The sequence below is a fragment of the Euleptes europaea genome, chromosome 3 (genome assembly GCF_029931775.1).
Source record: "Euleptes europaea isolate rEulEur1 chromosome 3, rEulEur1.hap1, whole genome shotgun sequence".
In the NCBI taxonomy this organism is placed as follows: domain Eukaryota; kingdom Metazoa; phylum Chordata; class Lepidosauria; order Squamata; family Sphaerodactylidae; genus Euleptes; species Euleptes europaea.
The window spans coordinates 104,388,371-104,406,697 of record NC_079314.1 but is presented as its reverse complement, the minus strand read 5'-3'; the positions used below and the strand labels follow the sequence as shown (position 1 = coordinate 104,406,697).

Here is an 18,327-nt window from a genome sequence, read left to right as displayed (position 1 = left end):
GAGTGTTGGGGCACCTTAAAGACTATAATTGTATACTTCTGCTACAATAAAGTAAGTACCGGTAATTCATCTTGATGGTATTGCTGCATTGTGGGCTCAGTTGCAGGCGGCTTAAGGCTCAAGCTAGATGTTACAACCTAAACCTGTTGGATTATAGGTGCCTCTCCGTATTCACCGTCACGCAGAAGAACAGAGAATCTTGCCTTTACTCTGGAGCTCTGCCGGGGGGGGGGGAGGTCTTCCAGCTTCCCTCCCACACCATTTTCACTAGGGGAAATGGCCATGAATGGCCCTGTTTGCCCCTTTCTCTGGCTCCATGGACAGCTTAATATCAAGAGCAGTTTAGTATCAATGGAGCCAGAGAAAGCCGCGAACAAACCCCACACACACACACACTGTTTCCTCTGTTGAAAATGGCACGGGAAGGAAAGCAGGAGCCTCTCTTCCTCTCTTTCAGCGCTCCAGAACTGAACAGAGAACTGTAAAGGTAAGATATCTTGTTCTTCCGTGTGGGTGAGTCTGGACAGGTGCACCCCTTTCCCGACCCACATAAGCCGTAACATCTTATTTGAACCTAACTCAGTTGCCTCTCAAGAATTTGCCCAAACAGGTACTACCTAGCTTACAATCCTAGCCACTGTGCTATGAAGAAGAAGAAGGGTTGGTTTTTATATGCCGACTTTCTCTCCCACTTAAGGGAGACTCAAACCGGCTTACAGTCACCTTCCCTTCCCCTCCCCACAGCAGACACCCTGTCAGGCAGGTGGGGCTGAGATAGCTCTAAGAGAGCTGTGACTAGCCCAAGGTCACCCTGCTGGCTTCATGTATAGGAGTGGGGGAACCAACCTGGTCCACCAGATTAGCCTCCACCGCTCATGTGGAGGAGTGAGGAATCAAACCCGGTTCTCCAGATCAGAATCCACTGCTCCAAACCACCGCTCTTAACCACTACACCACGCTGCCAGCTTTCCCTCTCATGAGTAGAGAATTGGGTGCTGGCACAAAAGGTAGATGTCATTTTTAAAAGCCATGCAACTATCTTGCCCTTTATGGCTTCAGGGGGAAGTTTTTAAAATTGTGCTGGGTGGAATCTCCACCGTTTGTATAACTTGGCTTTTCTGTTGGGTGTGTGTAGAGAGTACACAAGCCTTAGGTTTTTTGTGCCCACAGATAGTTTCTTCTTTGCTGGATTTTCTGTTAACTTGTTTCCTTTCCTTTGTGGAAGCGCCACCAGTCAGCAGTTTGCGCTGTTATTTAATTCCAGGTATTCTGGGCAGCATTCCTTGTTTGGTTTCAATTGAGCCAGGGCCTGTTCTAATCTTGCTTGTGAATTCCTGCATTCATATGGGCCCCATGCACCTATTTATTGGCACATATTGATTTTGCAAGACCCTCTATCTGGCACTAGCAGATCTTCCCGCAATTATTGCCGGGTTATTGGGGGATTCTCCTGGATGGTGTTTTGAGGCCCCCAGTCTGAGAGCACGCTCTAATTTCTCCTTCCAAACAAGAATATCGGAGATGACGCCAGTCATCCTTTCTGACCTGAGAGTGAGACAGCTCCTGGTTTCGTTCAGCAGCGGGCATCCTCTGCTTGGCCTTCTTCTGTCACACAACTGTTTGACATTTTTCTATACTCATTTTCGAAACTGGTAGTAACTTCAAGGGGACGTTTTCCCCCCCATTTCGTCTCCCTGCCACTGCAGAGCTCCGGTTTGTCATCTTGAATTGATAGTTCTCAGCGCTGCTGACTTATTTTGATGATGGGACCACTAACTGCTCTGACCCCACTGTCTGATGTTCTCTTTATCACCTCTGAACAAAGAGAGTGATTCTGGCGCCGGGAGGATGCATTGCTGTTAAGAGCACAGGAAACAAAGAGGAAATAGGCAGGGAAGGCAATGTCCTGTTGGCGGCGGACGCCCAAGCTCTTGTACCATCTTTCACTTGTTTAACAAGAAGCAAACTGTGCTCTTACTTCTGAGCCCATCCTTCCAGTGGAGCAGAACGGGTGCAAGAGATAGCAGGGTCGGACATATACTTCCACCCAGAGGCTGAAGGCGCCTCTGATCTTTTCAGGCAAATACTTGAAGTAGACTCTGGTTTGATTCCCCGCTCCTCCACATGAGCGGCGGAGGCTAATCTGGTGAACTGGATTTGTTTCCCCACTCCTACACATGAAGCCAGCTGGGTGACCATGGGCAAGTTACTGTTGTGGGGATGGGAAGGGAAGGTGATTGTAAGCTGGTTTGAGTCTTCCTTAAGTGATGGAGAAAGTCGCCATATAAAAACCAACTCTTCTTTTAATTCCATCTAGCAGGACTGGATTTGTCGCGGCTACTACTGCACTTCTTTTAGTAGTGGTAGATGTACAGAGCGTGAGCTTTAGTTCAGCTTGCTTAGTTATACAGGCATAGTATCTCTTATCCGGACATCCGCTATCCGGACTGATCCGAAAACCAGACCATTTGAGCTGGAATGCAGGCGTTACTCACAGGCCCTCAGCAGTGCCATTAATCGTTCAATGTACACAGTATTATTTTTAAAATATTGTTTAAAATTACATTTAGGCTATGTGTAAAGTATACATAAAACATATATAACGAATAAATGAATTTTGTGTTTAAACTTTGGTCCCATCCCCAAGATACCTCATTATGTATATGCAAATATTCCAAAATACGGAAAGATCTGAAATACAGACCACTTCTGGTCCCAAGCAGTCCGGGTAAGGGATACTCAACCGGTATAAATATTCAACCTTTTAATTGTTGCCATAAGGATAACAACTTTGTGCAGTCTTAGGGGTCTGAAGGGTCAGTTATGGGGGTGGCGTGCTCCTCTCTCAATCAAGTCCTTCGGTTGTAGATTTCCACGTGACAGCATATTTATGCACTGCCAGTTTTGAAATACTTCTCTTTCCTTCTTATGTTCTGACAAGGGCTAGATCAGAAACGTTCCTTTCTGGGTGGAGAGCTATGAGATAGGCCTGAACAAACCTTAATCAGGTGTTGCTTCTTCCCCTCAGACAAAAATGGCTACTGTGACACAGAAGTATTTTGTGGAAGGACAGACGTATTCCGTCCCTCTCATCCAGCCAGATCTCCGCAGGGAAGAAGCCATTCATCAGATAGCAGATGCCCTTCAGTACCTGCAGACCGTCTCAGCCGATATCTTCAACAGGTATGGTTTGGCCGTATTGGCAGCTACTGCCGGCTGTGAAAGGTTAGAAAGTGGAGAACTTGACCATTTATACCAGCGGTTCCCAAACTTATTGAGTCATGGAGCACTTTTCAGGAGAAAAATTAGTCACGGAGGATTAATTTTCAACCAGCACATATATACTAAACTGAATGACAGTAGTATTTTTCGTTCCAGTCTCTTCACGGAGCACTAGGAGATATTTCGCGGAGCATCAAGCGCTCTGTGGAGCACAGTTTTGTTTTTAATTTTTGTTTAATTTAATATTAATACAAAAACAAAAGCTACCGTCACAGCAGCAATTTACAAATAACTAGCAGGCAATTGTCACCTGTCTGGTTTTGTACTAAACTGTTGGGAGTATCTAAATAATTCTTAAAGTGTGAAAGAAAATGAACCACAGAAAAGGAAATGGAGAATCTGGTGGAAGAATACTGGTGGAAGAATTCCATTTCCACCCCCCATCCCCCAAGAAGAATAGCAATTGTTTCCCAGGCAGCCATCAGGTCTTTGGGTGAACTGGCAGACTGCCAATGGCAGGATGAGAGAATGGAAGGCCGAGGTCAGGATATCATTGAATTTATACTAACACATGTAGAACTTAAAGTCGGGGTTTCATTAGAGAAAGAGAAGCCTTGGGAAACAATATGCAGAAAGGAAAAGCACTAAAACTAAAGCACTTGTTTGCAGCTGGGAATTTACCCAACACTTGTTCTTCCTCCAGGCCTTGGGAGCTCTTAATGAATACATTTGTCAGTGGAGCACAGTTTTTTTGTTTTTTTTGTTTTGTTTTGGAGACCACTGGTCTACACTAACTGGTTAAGCAGAGGCTAGATGGCCATCTAGTCAGTGATGCTGATTCTATGACCTTAGGCAGTTAATGAGAGGGAGGTCATCTTGGCCATCTTCTGGGCATGAAGTAGGGGTCACTGGGGGTGAGGTAGTTCAGAATTTCCTGCATTGTGCAGGGGGTTGGACTAGATGACCCTGCTGGTCCCTTTCAACTCTTATGATTCTATTATTCTAACCAGGTGCCTTTAGGAAGCCCACAAACAAGACGACTGCAGCAGCATTATACCTGTGTTCCACAGCACCTAATGCAATAGGCATGCTTATCTGATCCTGGAGCATGCCGAGAGTGTTTCTTCCGTGTGTGCCCCCAGTGTTCTGGACAGAGGCCAGCGTTGGAAAAGGTTGCCTGATAGGCTGTAGTGCTTGTGATGGGACATAGAAGCAGGTTTCAAGGGCTGTTTGGACCCCATTTATGAACGTGAAGGTATGGACTAGGGAGGGAATCTCTTTAAATTCCGTGCAAAGCAGTGCCTTCCCATCCTCTCCGAGGAGAACAACCCGTCCTGTTAGCATGCCTGTCTCGCGCCAGTCCCGGAACACCAGCTGCGGCGCTTCTCCCTCACTCTTGAGTGCCCTTAACGGCTTGTAATTACTAATTCTTTCCAACAACAGGAGAGCCTCCATCAGGCCTTTTGTTTGCTTTGCCTTTCCTGGGAGCTCTCTGATATAATTAATAATGATTCAGTAATTATGCAGGCGTCTGATTAAAAGTCCCACAACCTTGGGTGTTCTGTGCCAATCAGAGGGAAAGCTTTCAAGGTGAGAATCTCGCCACTTAGCTGAGAACGACCTTTTTTTTCTTCCTCTTTTCCCCATTCTGCTTCCTTAAGATAAGGTGACCAGATCTCTTATTTCCAGGAAAGCTGAGGCTTATCAGGGCAAAGCATTCTTCTTTGAGGCACAAAGGGATGGGAGCGCATCTGGTACGGTATGCTCAGCGAGTGTGGCAGAAAGAACTTTGGGTCTAGTATCAGCCCTGCACAGGAGCTCTTGGGGCAAAGGTGCCATGAGAGATTTTCTCCCCCTCCCACGTTGACGGTTTGCCTTTACTGCAGAGATCTATTTAATTAAATTCATTGATACGGTCACTGACCAGCAGAAAACAACAACAGCATCCACAACAAATAGTAAGAAACCCACAGCAACAGCTACTACTTCTACTACAAATAATCTAAGCCTAAACATTACGTATTACATGTACGAATAAAATGTATATAGACATCATATAACTTGGTGCTGACCCCCTTAATATTTTGAGTAATAAAAGTATTTCTGCTACTCTTATTCTGCCAGGGTACGACGTATTTTAATAGCTTCGGTGCAAAATTTAGCACTGAAGTGTGTATACTGTGATTTTCCCTCAGTTAGGTGCTTCTTAGCCAGAAACTCATCTGGTTGGTCAAGGAAAGTGTTAAGCAGAGGGGAAAGAACCTTTGTGTGGACTTCTTGGTAGAACAAACAGCAGATCAAGACAAGTTCTGAAGTTTCTATATCTCCTGACCCTCAAGAGCAAAGCCTTTCTGCTATAGAGACCTCCTTATATCTTCCCTCCAATGTGCTACAATTCTGCTGGAGCACAGAAAGCCAGAGGATTCAGTGGTAGTGGAAAGTGCTGTGAAGTCTCAGCTACATTATCGTGACCCCATAGGGTTTTCAAGGCAAGAGACAAATAGAGGTGGTTCGCCATTGCCTGCCTCTGCATAGCAACCCTGGACTTCTCAGCAGTCACTCGTCCAAGTACTAACCTAGGCCTACCCCGCTTACCTTCTGAGATCTGATGAGGTCAGGCCAGCCTGGGCTACTCAGGTCAGGGCAGAGGATGTAGTAACGGGTGCAAAAGCCTGCATCTCAAGGCTTACATTTTAAAAGAAATTTCTCTGTTAGTCTTGCAGCTGTCAAGATATGCCTGAAAAGGAAGGACTCCAGCCAAGTTCACTAAATAACACCAGATATTTAGAATCAAAGTATGCAAGGGCTAACTAGTTCAACGTTCTGTCCCTAGCATTTTTCATCCACTGACTTTCACAAAGACTTTCTTGCCTAAGAACATTGTGTTGAGCAACTGAACTGCTATGAGCTGCTATTGATATGGGTGAAATCTTAGAGGTGGTGTTGGATATAAAGCACTTGGGGTTTATGGATCAGTGCTGCTGTAGCCACTTGTCCTACTCCATGACCAGCAGAATAGATTCTATGAGTTGGTAAGAATTCTTGCTTACGACTATTAGCGCAGAGTACACATAATGCCTCTTACACATGCAAATGTAAGCATCCCCTTATATAGAAGAAGAGTTGGTTTTTATATGCCGACTTTCTCTCCCACTTAAGGGAGACTTACAACCGGCTTACAATCACCTTCCCTTCCCCTCCCCACAACAGACACCCTGTGAGGTAGGTGGGGCTGAGAGAGCTGTGACTAGTCCAAGGCCACCCAGCTGGCTTCATGTGTAGGAGTGGGGACACAAATCCAGTTCACCAGATTAGCCTCCGCCGCTCATGGTATGAATGCAAGAACTGGACATAATGCAGATGTGCCTGAGAGTGTAAGAGGGACACTTCTTCCACTACCGTAGTGGAGATGGGATGGTAGCTGGTTGGCGGAGGGCTGCTATTGCTTAAAACCTCTCCAGCATTTTTCTTCCTAAAGGCTAGCATTGACAGCCATACCCCCATGGAAGTCCTTATACCGGCTGACCCTTCCATTGCCACCCAGGCAGGATGGAAGTCCAGCAAGGAGACGGTCCTCACCTTCCTCAGCCTAGCCCATGGTAACCAGCACAGCTCTTCAATTCAGCCAGGGTTCTCGAAGTTATGCTAAATACATGATTTTGCTAAGTACATGATTTGCTCAAAGTAAATGGCAGTTGACATGGTCTGGGTTCCCTTTTAAGCATCCGGACACCATGGGCTGTGTCCCACAAAAGCGCCCTCTGCATCCAATTACCCATTAAGGTCCGGCAAGACATGAGGTTGCTTTGCTACAACAAGCTTGTGTAGCCGTTCTTTGAGAATCAGCCTTAAGAATGACATCGTCTTTAAGCATTGTCCTAGCTTCCAAGCAATATTTGGGGTTTTTTTTTAAAAAAAAACCTGGGTAAATTTTTGTCTTGTTTCACTTGCACCCCTTTTGCTATACCCCCCCAAAAAACGCAGCACCAAGGCTCAATAACAAGTGAATATTAATACCATATAAATCACACTCAGATAAGTGCAAAGAATGAGTACAAACTTAAATACTTACACATGTAGCAAATCCTAATACAAACATCATCTAATACGTGCAAATCCCATAGAAAGAGCAGAAAGAGTCAATCCAAAATGAAAAACAGCTTACAAAAGCAGTATCAAAGTCACAGTATCAGACCACGGTCCCAAGAAAGATCCACGAAGGGTTGATCCCAATAGAAGTCCACAAGGCTGGACCCGACAAGAACGGAAATCCCAGGTAATTACACGTTTCGTTTTCTTCATCAGCTTTTTGCCGGTCTTCATAGCTTCATAGCTCAAACTTCAATAGTCTCACTCTGGAGCGTGTCCAGAGGAGAGCGACCAGAATGGTCAAAGGTCCGGAATCCATGCCCTGTGAGGAGAGACTTAAGGAGCTGGGTTTGTTTAGTCTGGAGAAGAGAAGGTTAAGGGGTGACATGATAGCCATGTTTAAATATTTGAAAGGATGCCATGTTAATGAGGGAGCAAGCTTGTTCTCTGTTGCTTCAGAGACTAGGACACGGAGTAATGGATTTAAATTAAGAGAAAAGTGATTCCACCCAAACATTAGGAAGAACTTTCTGATGGCGAGGGCGGTTCGACGGTGGAATGCGCTGCCTCGGGGGGCGGAGAGTCCCCGTCTGGAGGTCTTTAAGAAGAGGTTGGATGGCCATCTATTGGGAGCACTTTGATTATGGGATCCTGCATGGCAGGGGGTTGGACTGGATGGCCCTTGTGGTCTCTTCCAACCTTGTGTGATTTTGTGATTTTTTTTGGTGATTTTTGTATGTGTATAAATACAAACTTTTGCTATGGCAATTTGTGAACATTTGCTGAGTGATTTCTAATCAAAGCAGCATGAATGCTGAAGAGCCTCAGATTTTTTTTTTACAGGCAGGTGACCTTGCTCGTGAAAAAAACACTAAAGGAGGTTTTTAATGTCACTTCAAAAAACAACAAGAAGTGGTCTCTGTCCTAGCATTGGCTCTCTGGCCTAAATCAGTTATCAGCTGAACTCTGAGTGCCAAAGGGACAATGTGAGAGGGCCCTTTTCTTCCAGAATAAAACAGAGCACCTATTCTCACTCCACAGCTAAGGCGGGGAGGAGGGAGAGAAAAAACAGGTCATGAAAATGAGCCGGCGTCTACAGGATTCAGCCTGGGCTGGCTCCTGAAACATTACTACAAATGTGAGTTTCAAGCAGCAGGCGTTCTCAAGCTTTCTCTTCCACTCCGCCCGGCTAGTCCTACGTGTCTGGGATATCTCCCTGGTGCTGTGCCATGCTCTGACGCCAGCACCCTTAAGAGAGCGGGTTTCCGACACCTCCAAAACCAGGACCCACTTAAAATCGAGTTCACCTGTTGCAGGTAAGGGGAAACTTGCTTTATATGTGGCTCTTTCTCGCCTTCAAAAATGTACTAGATGGTGGCGCTTTCCATTCAGCAACATTGTCCTGTAGGTTCCTTACTCTCTCTTTGGATGCTGATGCACCACAGTGTCAACCACTTAAAAATGAATACTGTTCATGATGCATTCCTATTCTCTCCAGGATCAGAGGAGTATGCCTATTATATTGGGTGCTGTGGAACACAAGCAGGATAAACCAAGTCCTATGAGGAAAGGTTGAAGGAGCTGGGTATATTTAGCCTGAAGAGGAGAAGACTGAGAGGGGACATGATAACCATCTGCAAGTACTTGAAGGGCTGTCATATAGAGGAGAGTGCCGAGTTGTTTTCTTTTGCCCCAGAAGGATGGACCAGAACCAAGGGGTTGAAATTAAATCAAAAGAGTTTCCGTCTAGACATTAGGAAGAACTTTCTAACAATTAGAGTGGTTCCTCAGTGGAACAGGCTTCTTTGGGAGGTGGTAAGCTCTCCTTCCCTGAAGGTTTTTAAGAAGAGGTTTGATGGTCATCTGTCAGCAATGCTGATTCTATGGCCTTAGGCATTCATGAGAGGGAGGGCATCTGGCGGTTTTCAGTTTGGATGGAGCCGAACCCCAAAACGGTGGGAAACCGCAGTCTCGAACTTGGCAAGTTCGGGGGACTGCAGAAAAAAATTGGCAGGTTCGGGGTCAAGCTTGCCTTCCAGAGAGCTCAACCCGGTGGGGGACAGGATCGTCTTCCCTTTCCCCCCCCCCCAATCTCCCAGGTGATCCTGGCCCCGGGATCGCCTTCCCTCCCCCCCCATCTCCGTGGAGCAGTTTAAAGCCCCCCCGCCAGCCTTCCCGGAGCTTAAAGACCCACCCACCCGCTTTCCTGGGAGCCTCGGGAAGGCAGCGGGCGGGTCTTTGAACTGATCCGTGCTGCCATGGCTGGCAGCGCGGATCAGCTTAAAGACCCACCCGCCCGCTTTCCTGGGAGCCCGGGAGGGCGAGCGGGTGGGTCTTGGCAGCGCAAATCTGTTTAAAGAGCCACCCGCCCACCTTCCTGGGGCTCCCAGAAAAGCGAGTGGGTGGCTCTTTAAAGTGATTTATTCGGGCAATTTTTTCCCCCGAACTCAAATCTCGCACCGGATTCCATGGAACCGAAGCGGGGGAGTTCGGACTTAGGCATTTCCCAGATCAAAACGGGCCGGATTTTGCCGGATCCTAATTTTTACCAATTTTTTTTTCAACTGCCCTAGTTGACAGGTCTCTGGCACTGGTGGGAGGTTTTTGGGGTGGAGCCTGAAGAGGGCGGGGTTTGGGGAGGGGAGGGACTTCAGTGCCAAAGCCAATGCTAGGACAGAGACCACTTCAATGCCAAAGCAGCCATTTTCTCCAGCGAAACTGATCTCTATCAGCTGGAGATCAGTTGTAATAGAAGGAGATCTCCAGCTAGTACCTGGAGGTTGGCAACCCTACTGGCTAATGTTACAGGGTTGCTTGAAGGATGGCTTTACGGGAAAGATTTGAACCACTTCAGAAAAGTGGTGTGTTTAATATTTGATCATGTGGCTATGGCAGCCAGGTACGATACAGGCGACTGGCCACGCAGTCCTTGCGTCTAACCCGGCTTTTTTGCAACTGAGGGTGGGGTTAAAGCAGGGGGGGCAGCAAAGTGGGGGCAGCCTGTCTACAGCATGAGCAGGTTTGTTTGTTTATTTTGTTTGTGCTCCCCCTTCCTCCACTCTCGGGACCTGAGGTGGCTTACACCATTCTCCTCTCCTCCATTTTATCTTCACAGCAACCCTGTGAAGTAGGGTTAGGTTGAGAGTGTGTGACTGGCCCCAGGCCACCCAGCAAGCTTCCATGGCAGGGTGGGGATTTCAGCCCGGGTCTCCCAAGTCCTAGTGTGACACTAACCACTACATCACGCTGGCTCCCTAACAGATGTCCTCGTTGCTCTTCCCTGCCTTAATATCCAGTGAGGCCCTTCACCAAATTCCTTCCTTTAGTCATCCACCCAAAAGCATAGCCTTTTCTGTGATGGCCCTGGAGTTGTGGAATGCTCTCCTGCAGGAAGTCATATTCATTCTGCCTTTAGTCTCCTTTCAGGAGCTGGTGGAGGTGCTTTAATTCCCCCAGCTGTTTGGGAACTGCTGGAAACTTCTTACTACTGGCTTAATGTAATTTAATATTTTCATTGGTTTAACCTTGCTGTTTGTATGGGTTGTTATTTACATTTCTGGGTTGTTGCAGCTTACCTTTGTGTTGCAAATCACAAAATCACACAAGGTTGGAAAAGACCACAAGAACCATCCAGTCCAACCCCCTGCCATGCAGGATCCCACAATCAAAGCGCTCCCGACAGATGGCCATCCAACCTCTGCTTAAAGACCTCCAAAGACGGGGACTCCACATCCCCCCCAGACAGCACATTCCAGATTACCTTGCCTTCCATTGAAAGGCAGTGCAATCCATTGAAAGTAGTGCAATCCTATGCGGAGTTGCAAATGTTTGGACTGGAGTGTTTCTGCACAGGATTGCACTATTAAGTGTTTCAAATAAATGAAAGCTCAACGTAGACAGGTGGCCTTCTCAAATTGGAATAAGAAGCTTGTAGCAGAAGCAGATGAAGATAGAGGAAGAAAGGTAGGATGTGGTCAGAGTGGTTGACGGAACATGCTAAGCAGAAGGAAGAATAAGAACATGAGGAAAGGTTGAAGGAGCTGGGTATGTTTAGCCTGAAGAGGAGAAGACTGAGAGGGGACATGATAACCATCTTCAAGTACTTGAAGGGCTGTCACATAGAGGATGGTGTCAAGTTGTTTTCTATTGCCTCAGAAGATCGGACCAGAACCAACAGGTTGAAATTAAATCAAAACAGTTTCTGTCTAGACATTAGGAAGAACTTTCTAACAGAGCGGTTCCTCAGTGGAACAGGCTTCCACGGGAGGTGGTAAGTTCTCCTTCGCTGGAGGTTTTTAAGAAGAGGTTAGATGGCCATCTGTCAGCAATGCTGATTCTATGACCTTAAGCAGATGATGAGAGGGAGGACATCTTGGCCACCTTTTGGGCATGGAGTAAGGTTCACTGGGGGTGTGGGGGGCGGTTGTAAATTTCCTGCATTGCGCAGGGGGTTGGACTAGATGACCCTGGTGGTCCCTTCCAGCTCTATGATTCTATGAAACAAGAGGCTGGAGATGAGAAATCGGGAGACCAACAAGGAGAATGTTGCGGCAGTCAAGATGTCAAATAGCTAAAGGGGTGAGCAGAGTAAGCGCAGGTCTGGGGGCTGGGTTTTAGAGGTGGTGTAGACAAAAGAGGCAACTTTACAAACAGATTGGATCCATGGAGTGAAAAATTGAAGAAAGTACACGTGTGCAATCTCCAAAAGGCACATTGCAAGTACTGGTGCTTGTAAAGCTGACTTTTGCATATGTAAGCTTCTCCCCACCCCCCTTGGGCCATCATCCAGAAAACGTAGCTCTAATTATATACGTGACGGTGTCGTTTAATGAAGGCCAACATCCGAATTGGCTTAATTTTATACTTTTTCTTGGTGTTTTGCATCTCTCTGGGAAACAGCCTTCTGGCAAATGCGTCGATAGTTTGCAGTCGCCAGCTCACCGCTGGCGTGAAGCGTCGCCAGCTTGAGGAGAAGGTCCTGGAATTACAGGTTTTCGTTAGAAACGTGATTATTTGTAATGTTTATTCCGGTGGCTGGAAGCACAGGGAGATCAATACTTAGAAACAGCAAAGTGAAGAGTTTGGACAAAAGTGTAGCATTATAACAGAGAGGGCAATTTAATGATCGCAACACCCCAGTTCCTTTTGAATCTGCCCCTGGGCTGTCCAACTTCAAGCAGGGACTACATGACCGAATGTTCTTCCTCAATTTCACCCCAATAGCTAAATAGAAACACCCCCCCCTCCGTTAACAGACAGGATACCACTGAATGCCAGTTGCGGGGGTGGGACGGAACAAAAGGAGAGGCTTTGGCCTCTGGGCCAGCGTGGTGTAGTGGTTAAGAGGAGGGGTTTGGAGCAGTGGACTCTAATCTGGAGAACCGGGTTTGATTCCCCACTCCTCCACATGAGCGGTGGACGCTAATCTGGTGAACTGGATTTGTTTCGCCACTCCTACACACGAAGCCAGCTGGGTGACCTTGGGCCAGTCGCACTCTCTCAGCCCCACCTACCTCACAAGTTGCCTGTTGGGGAGGGGGGAAGGAGGGAAGGCGATTGTAAGCTGCTTTGAGACTCCTTTCGGTAGAAAAAAAGCGGGGCATTCAAAAAACAACAACTCCTCTTCTTCTTCAACTGCAGCCAGTCTTAGTTCTCCCACATGCAGGCCTAATGTTTTAAAATGCCTGTTGTGCTTATGTTTTAAGCATGCCCACACACCCGTTTTGTTCGTAATACGTTTGCTGAGTCGGCTTGCTTTTTGTGCCAAAATCCTCCAGTAACTTAATCAGTGTACGGTGCTATTGCGACAAAAGGGGGGTAAACAGGTAGCATTTTTACTAGCTTTGTGATAAAGAAAAGTTAATATTTGAGGTGCGCAAACATAACTGGCGATTCCACAGAAACAGTTTTTCAAGATGATTGATTTTGCGTGCTTATATAACCACCTGCTCGATATTTCCGAGTCAATTTTACAGGCTTTAATTCTTCAGACAGTCAGATGAGATCTTTCCTTCCGCCTTCGCCGCTGCGTCGGTAGAGAAGCCGAGGCTCAAGGTTATGAGGCAAATTGGTAACAGCACAGAGTGCACGTCGGTTTCCCTCCCTGGCTGGTTAAAAGTCTTGTCAATATTCTCTTTCTTGAGCACGGAGCCATTTGCAAAAGGGCCTAGGTAGACATCCTTTCTCCCCACACTCCAAAACCACCTTGTGCATGTAACGGACGTTACTAATACCTGCACCCTTCGCATTTTACCACTTGAGGGTGAACTCAGGCACTATAATGATTTTTTTTATTTTTGCTCTCTGAGAAATAAGTTCGGCTTGTTCCCAGTGAGCTAACAGCTAACTAAAGAAGGGTTGTTTTTTATATGCCGACTTTCTCTACCAGTTAAGGGAAACTCAAACCGGCTTACAATCACCTTCCCTTCCCTTCCGCACAACAGACACCCTGTGAGGTAGGTGGGGCTGAGAGAGCTCTAACAGAGCTGTAACGTGCCCAAGGTCATCCAGCTGGCTTCGTGTGTAGGAGTGGGGAAACCAACCCAGTTCACCAGATTAGCATCCGCCACTCACGTGGAGGAGAGGGGAATCAAACCCGATTCTCTAGATCAGACTCCACCGCTCCAAACCACTGCTCTTAACCACTATACCATGCTGCATCCCTGACCTAGATAGCCCAGGCTAGCTTGATCTCATCAGATCACAGAAGCTAGGCAGGGCTTGGAAGCTAAGCAGAGTCAGCCCTGGTCAGTATTTCGATGGGAGACCAAGGAATACCAGGGTCGTGACACAGAGGCGGGCAAGAGCAAACCACTTCTGAACGCCTTGCATTGAAAACCCTACAGGGTTGCCATAAGTCAACTGTGACTTGAACGGCCGTTTCATGTAGACTGAAATACTGAAAAAATAACAGTAGTTCTCTGTGATCTTGTTATTAAACCATCACAGATTAAAGCAACTCCTGGTCTAAAAAGGACAGCATAAAATAGCAGCTACGAAGAACAATGTAAAATATTGACAGCACCATACCAAAGATTTAAAACCACAAATTAGTGGGGTAAAAACTACAGATTAACGTTCCTAGCGAGCCAAGAAAGTTTAATCCTGGCAGCAAAACACCACCAGACTCTGTACCAGAGGAAGGGACTAGGAAGGGTGTTGTGTGGACTCCAACTGAAAAGGCCCCGCCCTTCATAGCCACCTGCCCCCTCTCCAAAGACTGTGGTGTGCCAAAGCAGGACCCAAGATGATGTGCATAACGCTTGGGCGGTTCATCCGGGAGCTGTTGGGGCTACTAGAAATAGAAGAGGGAAATGGCATACTACAGACTTCTGAATGGTTAAGATAATGCAGGAGAGGACCCTGGGAATTGCTGCTGTTGTTTTTTCTCATTCTTGAGGAGTGCTTTATTGAGCAGGAAGTTCAGAAGCCAGAGGAGATGTGTATTCAGAAGGCGCCCTGTGGAATTTGCTTGCACGCAAGGTCCCGGGCACGGCGCGCCTGCGTGCGTCCGCTCCTCTCCCGTCTCTTCTGCACGCAAATGGCTCCCGTCTCCTGCCACTTCCAGCATCTGCAAATCAGGCTCGAGGAGTAATCAAAGTGTGATAAACATTAATTAGGATAATAACCAATAGCTTAATGGAGGGAAAGGAATCTTGATTGGGTTTTCTCAGGGGACTTCTACCCATCAAGCTCTGATTACACTGACTCAGACATGAAATAAGATATGAAGGAGCTGTTTAAATGTGAAGGGTGGGGAAAGAGCAGAAAGCCGTGAAGAGCCCACTCCAGGGTTACCGAGTGCTTGAACTTATTTGGCTTTTCTGGGGGGAAACATGCACAGTAATTCGCCGCTTTGAAACTTTAGAGGGGAGCTGGCATTTGTAATGGACTTCTAAATGAGTCTCAAAGCAGCCATAGATTGCAAACGGCGGCCGCTTCTTTCTGTTCTTCCGCGAGCAAATAACAGAGCGGCGCCGGCAAGGGATACATTACATTATAGCCTTCTCCTTACCTTCAGACGGGCAAAGTGCACCTTCTTCTCCAGGCCCTCTCTGGAAAATGGCTGCGGGCGGCCCGAGATAATGTGCTACGGCCGCAGGGGGGGAATAGCTAGCTGAGGCTACAGTCTTCTTTGCCTGGAGATGCCATCCTGCTTACAACGGTGGCAAATGGGGGAAAGACCAGTCTGAGGCACACAGGGATGTCCCAGCACACCTCAGCCCGGGCTCACTCTCCTATGTCTCTACCCCCGACCCAGCCCAGCGTGGAGCTTTTCTGCCGTAGAAATGAAACGAATGAAGCTCATTCCCTTCAAAAACCGTGGTGGGGTTTGTGCCATTTCTCTCAGACATGGCTGCCCCTGTTGTGATGGGAGAGAGGCTGTCCAGCAGCCATTGTGTAGCGTCAGGAGGGGACTTGGAAAACGTGCTGCTGTTGGCCATCTGAAGGCAAGGAGAAGGCGGTACGTCTACTAAATCCCTTTCATTGCTTCAAATACATTACTGCCATGGGGAGGCTTTCCCCCACACACACACACACACCAAAAGTGTCTTTTTCTGGTTTGTTTTGTGTGTTCATTTCTGCTGTCATGTATTTGAGGGTTAAACTCTATTTTAAAATTGCGTTGGGGGGGTTTCCAATATGTACTCCCCACTTTTCTCTCTCACAATCCTTCCTCAAGGGTCCAGCCCTGTTAAGCTTTTAACTCTTTTAATTGTAAGCTTTTAATAGAACTGTTTGCTGTCTCTTCCGGATCTTACGAGCTTCACTTTGATGACTTCAATCGAAGAAGTGATAAAACTCTAATAAATTTGCCTTTGCTGGTTCTGGAAGAAGTAACAGCTGTGACCACTGGAAACCCACCTGACTTTGCTTCTCTGGGTTTCTGGGACTTCACCAGACAGTGCCCCTAAGTGACAAATGTTACCTTCCCAATCAGATTAGCTGGAGACTTTAAAAAGAAAGAAAGCTGAATGCTGAATTCTGTGTTTACTTCCAAATTCGGTGCTGCTTCAGCACCAGAATGGAATCACGGTGTGCACAATACAGCCCTTGGTAATCCAAATTAACCTTGCCGTAACCTAAAACCAGCATTGATACTTATCTTCCTTGCCCCCTCCTTAGTACCTGATCTCGTAACTTGGGGAGAAGCCCTTCCGGACCATTCTTGCGCAGTCCAGAACTTTCACGGTGGTGGCTGAATATTCTCTGCAATGAATTCTGCCTGGCACTGGTATCTTAACGCCCGTTGAACCGGTTCTCTGGAGAGGCAAGAATATGCCTCTTCTAAATAAATCTGGCATATCATAGAATTGGCTTTAGGAGCCTCTGCCGGCCTGTTTTCATTCAAAGCAAGAAACTACAGGGTTTTCCTGGTTGCAGTTTGCTCAGTTTGAAGACCAGGGTTCGAGCTGAGACCAGCTCTCCCCACCCGTGCCTGACATCCCTCTTTACTACCCTTTTCCATACATATGCAGTAGGTCTTAGGGAAAAGTCATTTACTACTTGAGTTGTTTTATCCTCCTGTGCTGTTCATTTCTCATTCCACTCTGTAATGTTCTTTCTCCTTGACTGATCATTTACTTTTGTACTAGAGACATGAAATTGGAATTGCTTGGTATTCCAGGGAGGTCTACTTCACAGCTTCTCTTGGCGTTTCTGATGTTCAGCTGTAATTGCCTCGTCTCCCATCCTTTCTGGCCCCCTCTTTCTGGGAGTGAATTATTACCTGTCGATTGTGCATGCCTAGGACCCAGCTGCTGATTGCAAATGACCCTTGTGTGACTTATCTCCTTAGCATTAGATGGCCTGCATGCAAACCCCCTATGTCAGAGTAACAAGTTGCCCATAATAATCTGACAGAGACAGCTGACAGGTAGCTGTCAGATCAGAGGCATCTAGGATGATGCAAGAGGCAGCAATAGCCTTGCAGGTTCTAGGGTGAACTGCAACTAACCGATTTGAAGCAGTAAGGATGTAATACTGTGGCCAGGTCTACAGGTGGCCTTATTGGTTTCAGGTGGAGTTCTGTATATAAGCCTATGTAATTGTAACTCTGTGTTGGGAAGTTTGGTGGAGAGAAGTGTACGTGACGGTTTGTCTTTTGTATCTGTGCACTGTAAATTAAACAACACTGTTTTCTATAAAGCAAGGAGTTCTGGTGGTGTGTCCTGGATAACTGCTAATCCACCTGCTTCCACGTCAGTACTGAGCAGCTCACCACATGTTTATTGAGAACCAGGGGCTCTGCCACCGCTTGCTCCCCTTACCAATCCCATAAGTCGTGCTTGTGATATTTGACACCAGTTTGAATACTGAGTAAGCAGTTCTGCCTCCTGCCCGAAAGACGTGCAGTGCTACCAGGTGAAGCAGTAGCAAGACCAATTGTATTTTTGTTGGTGATCTGCAGGCAAACCTAGATGTATAATCGGTGTCATATCCTGCCTGTCTCCCCTCTGGGGACCCAAAGCAGCTTGCGTCGTTCCTCTGTCTTCCGTTTCATCCTCACAACCAGAAACCCATTGAGGTTTTTGTTGTGATGGGCCTAAGTTCATCCATCAGGTTTCCATGGCTGAGGTGGGATTCAAACCTGGGTCTCCTAGAACATAGTCAGACACTCTAACAACAAAGCCACACAGGATCTGATAGAAGAAGAAGAGTTGGTGCTCTATTCAGTGCCTATAAAGGTATGCCGAGACTAATTCCTCCCCATAACTTTTCCCTGTAGCCCTTTACACCCTCCTTAGTTGGTGTTTTATTTTCTTGACTGCTGAGATTCTGAGTTAAGAAGAAGAGCTGGTTTTTATATGCTGACTTTACTACTTAAGGGAGACTCAAACCGGCTTACAATCACCTTCCCTCCCCCTCCCCACAATAGACACCCTGTGAGGCAGGTGAGGCTGAGAGAGCGTGACTAGCCCAAGGTCACCCAGCTGGCTTCGTGTGCAGGAGGGGGGAAACAAACCCTTTCCTTTATCCCTTAGAAGCTCCTTGATCCATTGATCTTGAGCAGCA

General features: G+C 46.9%; 1 protein-coding gene across 1 annotated transcript in view; it reads left to right on the top strand.

The window, feature by feature from the left end:
* Positions 1–3,031: 3,031 nt before the first annotated feature.
* WASHC1 (WASH complex subunit 1) overlaps positions 3,032–18,327 on the top strand; it is a 39,310-nt gene continuing 24,014 nt past the window's right edge. The window contains exon 1 of the mRNA XM_056846857.1: positions 3,032–3,183. Coding sequence (XP_056702835.1) covers positions 3,035–3,183 — 149 coding nt within the window. The 5' untranslated portion in view covers positions 3,032–3,034. The remainder of the gene's footprint in view (positions 3,184–18,327) is intronic.